The 8,622-nt window shown below is 38.9% G+C and overlaps 1 protein-coding gene across 2 annotated transcripts in view; it reads left to right on the forward strand.

The window, feature by feature from the left end:
• Positions 1-1,019: 1,019 nt before the first annotated feature.
• The window catches only part of fam83hb (family with sequence similarity 83 member Hb), a 13,464-nt gene continuing 5,861 nt past the window's right edge, over positions 1,020-8,622 (forward strand). Inside the window, exons 1-3 of one of the 2 annotated variants that reach the window (XM_014005807.1) lie at positions 1,020-1,296; positions 7,222-7,400; positions 7,509-7,841. In XM_014005807.1, the coding sequence (XP_013861261.1) occupies positions 7,278-7,400; positions 7,509-7,841 (456 nt within the window). In that variant the 5' untranslated portion in view covers positions 1,020-1,296; positions 7,222-7,277. The remainder of the gene's footprint in view (positions 1,297-7,221; positions 7,401-7,508; positions 7,842-8,622) is intronic. The other variant, XM_014005808.1, reaches the window with a different exon arrangement.

Raw genomic sequence — 8,622 nt, forward strand, 5'->3', positions numbered from 1 at the left:
GATACTGAAATATTGATGCCACAGATCCTAGAACTTTGTACTTTAGAATCAATACAAAAATCAAACTACTTTGATACTTCAGTCATTTCAGGCAATGTATATACAGGAACACAGTGGAAAAATAATTAAACTATTTAAATCCTGTCTACACCATACGCAGTTGGTGGGGACTACTTTTTCTTCCATGATGCGTAAGTGTATGAATTCAGTAATGTTACATGTTCAGTATTTTCATGTTGACATGTTCATGTAACATTAAATAGGATTCATTTTTATTTTATAGTAGTTCTAGTTCATTAAAAATAGTTTGTTTTATTGTTTTTATTATTTTTGCTTATTTATTATTGTTTAAAACACTATTTTCACACATGATTGTGACCTGAGATATTTTTTATACTGTTGTATTAGCTCAGATAATTGTAAATGAGGATGCATCAATACACTTCTGAGTTTAAAATTAAAACATAAATTACTCTGATCTCTTGTGGGGTTTTTTATTAAGTGTTTATTTGAAATACAATACTTTTTAGGTTTAGCAGACAAATGCATAAAGGACCCAGTAATGGCACAGTAGCCAATACCAGCCTGAGTTTTACCGGTATCAGAATCAAAAAGGAAAATTGGTGGTATATCGAGTTTGGATGCCATCTTTGCTCCTTTATGCATCAAAGATGCTGACAGTGGAGGGCTTAGGTGGGGCTCACTCTGGTGTTATTTAACTCTATGGGGTACAACCAATATAGCCTACTTTCTTAAACATTTTTGCTAAACTTTGTCCAGTGATTTATTAAGTATTTTGGCACACCAAAACATTATCATTCGCCTTTCAACCGATTGAAAAAGCATTGATGTGTTACAATAATTGCACTTTTGAAATAAAACAGAAGAGGGAAGCTCCCAATGGTGTTGAGGCCCAGCAGCTCTGGGAGGAGTCAGGCCGGTGGGAAAGCCCTTCCTACCCGGCGGTCACCCCCAGCTTCTTCCTCATTCACAGCGCTAAACTGCGCAGGTTTACGGCAGCGGAGGCTCCGGGAGGATCAGACACCGCCGAGAGGAGCTCTCAGCCCGGGCGTTAGGGGGGGAGGACAGAGCAGGGTTGCCCACCGAGCGAGCGAGCGAACCAGGTGGGGGGTGCAGGGTGGTGCCGCTGTCCGATCTAAGGAATGTGACACACGGACAAGGAGACCTGTAGGTCGCTGTTTTGTTTTTCTTTTCTTTTTTTAACGGGGACAGCGAAACTCGCCGGGGAACGAAGACAAAACAAGGAACAAGTTGTGCTGCAAAAAAAGTGAGAAGGTACGAAATAAAAAGTAAACTGTGCAGCTGCTGGTAGGAATTATAAAGGCTCTTTGTGTTTGTTTTGTTTTAGTGGACCTGAATCTTAATTAAGTTCTTGTTTGCAAAGCATTAATATTTTTATTCTCCTCTATAATATAATCAGAACAACAAAAACGTTAAATTTATAGAGTTTAAAGAGGTTTAAGTCATCCAGGTAGCTGCTGTGCATGAATAAACCTGAACAGCAGTGTTATTATTGTTGTTATTATAGGCAGAAAGTTCCATGTGGGCCAACTTTCCAGTCAATGGAAGACATTCAGAGAAAAAAAAAATATGAAAAAAAAAACTTTACACTCTTGCAACTGACTTAAACAGAACAGAGAAAAGAAATGTGGCAGGTTCTGCCATATCTGAACAATGCTTTCTCATGATTCGCAGCTCATTGTAATGAGCTTTGAGATCCCAGCCCTCTGATGATTAAGTCCTGTCTGCAGAGCAAGGAGGACTGGTTTTGTAGGCTCTAATTATCTCTTAACTACGCTCACAGAACACTTCTGTTCCACAGCTTTTATTCCGGAGGCATTCAGCGTGAGTCACTGCGTAAAAATAGTCCAACATGTGGTTGTAATTTGTGGGGAAAAGACAGTTTGCAGCCTTGCAGAAGTGCCAGCTTTGTGTGCTTCTTTGTTTAATATCGTCACGCGAGCCATATGGCATATGGAGTGTCGTTTATTAATTTGTGTGTGCTTTGCTTGTGTTTCAAAGGGTCCAAAGTCTGTTCGTAAAGCGTTAACGTGCAGGAGAGAAGAAGCTGGAAAAMGTAGGAATATTTATACGCTTTAACTGCTTGAGTTTCCAGTCGAGCTGACCGCAGGACTAGAGGCAGCTGGAACAGATGACGGGGACCTCAGTGGACCTGGTTTTATTGCCACAGAAAGTAGGGAGGTTGTGAGCCGGCGTGCTTCGTCACACTCGGCGTGCGTTCATCTGTCCTTGAGCCTTCTTTTGTGTTTCATTCAACAGCTGCCTCGAGGTGTGATGATGCACAGAGACAGAAGTCAGGGTATGGGGACTTGCCTCAGCGTGTGTACATTATTCTGACAACGCTGAAACGTCCTGACAGGACCATCAGGACGATACAGGCTCACCCCTCCAAACCTGTTCTCGGGCTGCTGCATTCGCACCGAATCTCCACACATAAAGAGGAATGCCGGATCAGTCGTGGTGTTTGTTCAGCTAGGTGTGTTCAGATGTGTGTTACGACAGGAAGAGACTGATCGTTCYCAATAGTTTGCGTCTCCCCAGGCCTTTTCTTTATTTTCCCCATTCCTGCACATGTCGAGACTGATAACATTTAAGAAGTTTCATTCCATCGTTTCAAGTCAGCATTCATGCAGGAATGCTCAAAATGAGACAGTGGCGTGATTGGTGAGCTAACAGTGAATATTCTCATCCTTGAGACACTTCAGTTTTGGTTAAGCAGGTTTAGAGTATCACTCAGGGTTTGTTTGTTACATTTAGGGTTAGATAAGCWTMATTTCTTAWATGAASACAGAGATCCTGATCATCGTTCGTCAGTTCCTGTAGTTTGATGCTCRGCACTGTTGCTATAACAACTAATAAAGCATCAGTATTTGTTTTGATATGGTACACAGCAATGAGGTGGTGAAAGTTTGTCATATCTCTGTCATAACCCTTTACTTTTAGCTTGTGTTCACCTCAGGGTTAAAACGATTCATCCTGTCAGTTTCGGTCAACATTTCAGTTACACAAAACAAACAACTTGGAATATCCTAAAACTAGAAAAAAAAAGTTGACAGACTTCTCTGTTTTTCTCTTTTTAAAAGCAAATAATCAAGAAGCTAAAAATGATAAATAAATACCTACAGAAGGCAACAGGAATCACATTTTTTTCTTTGTTAAAATGGCAATAACAATTGGATTTATTGTTGTTTGAGCACATGTCAGTTTGTGGCTGTGAGCTTGTTTCATCTTTAAAACGTGGTTCTTTGGAAAGGTTATGAGCAATAATRTCTTACCTGTTGTAGGTAGCTCTTTGAATGGCCTCAGTAAGAAAACAAYAGTTGAAGACCAGACTGAAAAAGCTCCAGTCTAAAATATTTCATTGTCAGTCGTGCAAACATCTTTTATAAACCTTTATATAGATGTCAATTTACACAGTTAATCCTGTAAAAATAATTATAATATTTCTGCAAATAACCATGTAATGCAACATTGACAGCAATGTAAAGGTCTATAAAATGTTGTTTTGAACTGCTTTGAAGTGTTTGCATTTAGAGTTGTTTTAAGACAGCAGCAACACACTTTGGTCTCAGTTCTGTTTGTACTTCTTTATCAGTCTGGTTAGATTTAAAACTTTTCTTCAAAYTGAGTCTGTTCAAAGACCTATCTACAACAGATAAGATTCAGTTAGTTCATAACCTTTCCACAGATCCATACTTAACACTGAAAAAATGAGCCATCTATTTTAGCTGATAAACACAGAACAAAATAAATTAAATTAATTTAATGTCTTCCACTTTGGGAATGAGCTGTAGTTATCTGACAAAAAAAAACTGCATAAACAAATGCATTATTTTTATGGTGCAAAATAAGTGTTAAAACAGGATGTCAGCCATTTTGTGCACATATGAATCACCCCACAGCAGTCAGTCAGTTGAAAGTTTATCCCCTAGCCACGCCACACCAGGCTACTCGATGACTCACCAGTTCGCTGAGTAAAGCGAGTTCTCCCACTGATTATGGGTTAGGACTTTTACCCTTTGCTATCACCACCATTAGTCTCTTAGCTGCTCTTGTACACATCGTACACACCTTTACAGCAGGACCCAGGCCACACATACTGACCAAATAATCACGCTGTCAGTCGTTTTGTTCCCACGATTGGAGTCACCTCCTGCTATGAAATGCACAAAGATTTCCTGAGATTTATTTTAGCTACAAAATTGCTGCAGTCGGACATTCCATCCATGCTGCAGGTAACACAATCTATTAACTATCAGTGAAGGAACGTCCCAAAATGTTTCTCAGGTGTGTCTCCTTTAATCCAGTGCCAAACAAAATCTTTAGTGTTGCATCTAAGSCATCTGGTCATTTATATTAGGTATTAAAGTAGAGTCGAACGTGAATAAAAATAAACARCTACTCGTTCTACTAACAAATGCCTTCTAATTCAAACGGCCAACCATTCTCACAAAGTTATGTCACAGTGATCGTTAAATTTTAAGTAAATTAAATGTCTTGTAACAGCTGTCAGCTAACTCATTGAGCCCTCACAATTATCCTGTTGGCCATGGCTGACAGACTTTTCTCGACAAGTTCTGAGCACCGACATGAAGTATGACGCACCGGCACAACAAGTTCCTTGAGCTGAAATATGACAGAACCTGTCTATACAACACCTCCTCCTGCCTTTACCAACTCTGCCTTACTCATCCACTTTTCTCCCGTGTGACTGTTTGTCTGCCTTCCTTCCATTGTATTTTCTTCATCCTGCCTTTATTGTTTGTTTTACAAACTGTCCAGCATTTCCTTACAAACCATAACCAACTCAAGTTAATCGTTAGCATCGATAACCTACAGTTAATTACTGAATAAAACATTGGTGTTCCATTTATAGCATCAGTCATTTTTGTATTAATAAACTGGGTGCARAATTAATCACAAGACTTACAAAAACTAGATGTTACCAAGATGACATACATGTTTTCAAAGATTATACAGTATGTACAGTAGATGTTAGGCAAAAAGCTGGGTTGTTTACTGTAATGAGATATCTAGAAAAAAATGGCTCAAAAGGGCTCTGAGTCATGTACTAAATCTAAATTTGATCAAAGCATTGCTAAGATCTGATCTCATTTCCGCTTTGACCAAACACAACATTCTTGGCTGATATATTAAATTGAAGTGAAATGTTTGCATAAATCTGCATGTCTCTGCTCGGCATAAAATAAAATGTTTTAGTATTTTTCACAACTGCGGTGCTTGCTGAGATAATCTGAACTCAGTAGCAGTTAAATTTACAGCTCTGGCTTTGACTCTCCAACAACAGATGCTTTGTTTCAATGGTTACAGGTAGAAAGTATGAGTGTGTATAACACAAAGGCTTCTTTCTTTCWCAAACCAAAAGAAATATTTAATTRAAGTATTGTTTGTTATTATTAGGGGCGTGTTGTGTTATTAAGGTTAAGTCCAACTACAAAAGCGAGGTGATTTGAACACAGGAAAAGTCTTGCTGTTGTGTGCGTTGATGCTTTTACTTGCTCTTTTGATCTCAAGACGCAAGTTGTAACTAAGTTATAGCGGGTAAAAATAAGTATTGAACACGTCACCATTTTTCTCAGTAAATATATTACTAGAGGTGCTAATGACATGAAATTTTCACCAGATGTCGGTAACAACCCAAGTGATCCATAYATACAAAGAAATCAAACCATAAATGTCCAGAAATGAAGTTATTTGTAATAATGTGGAATGACACAGGGAAAAAGTATTGAACACACTTACTGAAATTTATCCAATACTTTGTACAAAAGCCTTTGTTGTCAATGACAGCTTCAAGACGCCTCCTGTATGGAGAAACTAGTGGCATGCATTGCTCAGGCGTGATTTTGGCCCATTCTTCCACAAACAGTCTTCAAATCTTGAAGGTTTCGTGGACCTCTTCWATGAACTCTGATCTTTAGTTCTTTCCATAGATTTTCTATTGGATTCAGGTCAGGTGATTGGCTGGGCCATTCCAGCAGCTTTATTTTCTTTCTCTGAAACCAATTGAGAGTTTCCTTGGCTTTGTGTTTGGGCTTATTGTCTTGCTGAAATGTCCAGCCATGTTTCATCTTCATCATCCTGGTAGATGGAAGCAGATTTTTATCAAGAATGTCTCTGTACATTTTTCCATTCATCCTTCCTTCAATTATTTGAAGTTTGCCACTACCATATGCTGAAAATCAGCCCCACGCAATGATGTTCCCACCTCCAAACTTCACTGTTGGTATGGTGTTTTTGGCCTGATGTGCAGTGCCATTTGACCTCCAAACATGATGTGTATTCTGGCATCCAAACAGTTCAATGTTGGTCTCATCTGACCAGACTATATTCTCCCAGTATTACACAGGCTTGTTTAAATGTTGTGCAGCAAACTTTAAAGGAGCTTCAACATGCTGTTTCTTCAGCAGTGGAGTCTTGCGTGGTGAGCGTGCATACAGGCCATGGTGGTTCAGTGCATTACTTATTGTTTTCTTTGAAACAATCGTACCTGCTAATTCCAGGTCTTTCTGAAGCTCTCCACAAGTGGTCCTTGGCTCTTGGACAACTCTTCTGATAATTCTTTTCACTCCTCTGTCAGAAATCTTGTGAGGAGCACCTGGTCGTGTTCGGTTTATGGTGAAATAATGTTCTTTCCACTTCTGAATTATGGCCCCAACAGTGCTCACTGGAACATTCAGAAGTTTAGACATTCTTCTGTAACCGATGCCATCATTATGCTTTGCAACAATAAGGTTGTGAAGGTCTTGAGAGAACTCTTTACTTTTACCCATCATCAGATGGTTCTTGTGTGATACCTGGCCATCATTTGGGACTGAACCAGCTGATATTAATTTGCACTGACAAGGGGCAGGCTTGCTTTCWAATTACTGAGAGAGTTCAGCTGGTGTCTTGGCTTTCCATGCCTTTTTACACCTCCCTTTCTTCATGTGTTAAATTCTTTTCCCTGTGTCATTCCACATTATTACAAATAACTTCATTTCTGGACATTTATGTTTTGATTTCTTTGTATGTATGGATCACTTGGGTTGTTGCCGACATCTGGTGAAAATTTCATGTCATTAGCACCTCTAGTAATACATTTACTGAGAAAAATAGTGACGTGTTCAATACTTATTTTACCCGCTGTAACTGTGTCTCTTTTTTACTTTCATGCAGAGGCTCAAATTCCATCAAACTCTGACCCTTGACTTTGTTCACAACCAACCTTAACAATGGCGCACCGGTCACAAAGCTCATCAGTTGGAGAAAATCCTCTCGACCCAAACTACCTGCCCCCACACTACCGTGAAGAGTATCGCTTAGCTATTGATGATCTGATAGAGAAGGACATTGAGGTATTTATTATTCTAAATAACTGTTATTAGTTATTATTATCTGTAATTATATCAGAGTAGACTTTCTCATTTTGAAATACTGAATTTGTGTGTCTTGTGTTGTTTCAGGGTTATTATGAATTCCTCCAGAAGGCTAATATTGTAAATTTCCTGGCCAGTACTGAAATCGAACATATCAAGTCCACAATTCAGATACCAAATCAAACTTCGGGAGTCCCAGAGTTGACGTATTATGAGGGAGGTCAAGAGACTGAGGGCTCCTCAGACACCTACTGGCCGATGCAATCAGACCTGGCTGCGCCAGGACTGGATCTGGGATGGCCGCTGTCACAGCACAGCTTCGTTGGGCCCACAGAGGTTACCACTCTGGTCCAACCCTCTGAACCAGACATGCCAAGCATTAAACAGCAGGCCAGGAGACTCATCAAGAATGCACGACAAGTAAGTAAAAGGGATGTTTGGAAAGGAAAAAAAGTGTAAATAAAATGGATGAATGGAAGGTTAGATACAGAGCTGAGTATGACTTGTGTTTACTTTAGTGTTGACCTACACTATTGTTAGTTCAATCTCACATTATGGCTGCCTCCAGTAACTTAGCCACCACACCCCTTTAGTCGAATTTCTCTCTGGTTGGCCCTTAGCAAAATTAAAAATGTTTAACAGAAGTCACACGTGACAAGCAGTCAAACCTGTTGGTGTGATGGATTGTGGCTTTGTTTTTCTTACGTTTCTGTTAGTATATTTACAAAACACGTCTGTGTCTTGAAGGCATTTACTTTTAGTGTGTCTTTAGTGCTTACACAGAAGTAAATGTCTTAGCAGCATGCATAGTAAGGACAGACAGCTTTAATATGAACTGTCTCATGTATCTTCCTGCATTTTCTTGYTATGTAAATTTAGTAGAGATTTACTTACACTTTTTGCTGAAAATTGAATGTAGTCAAATGTGTACAGTATTAAATATAAGTTAATTTGTTGAATACTGTTATTGTACTTTATTTTTAGGACTTGAACCAAAAGTTGCTTTTTTATGTTTATGTGCGGTTGAGCTGGGATTACAGATTTAACTTTACAGAATAGTGTAAATAATAAAGTAAATAAGTATGACAATKTTTTGTATAAGGTTTAGAAAGCTGTATATCAACACAATGTTCTGTGTTTKTATTTAAACATTTGAGAGAAAAACAAAAAGCTGCCTAACTTCTCTGAAACTGTGTAAATG

Source organism: Austrofundulus limnaeus, unplaced genomic scaffold (assembly GCF_001266775.1).
Source record: "Austrofundulus limnaeus strain Quisiro unplaced genomic scaffold, Austrofundulus_limnaeus-1.0 Scaffold32, whole genome shotgun sequence".
Taxonomy (NCBI): domain Eukaryota; kingdom Metazoa; phylum Chordata; class Actinopteri; order Cyprinodontiformes; family Rivulidae; genus Austrofundulus; species Austrofundulus limnaeus.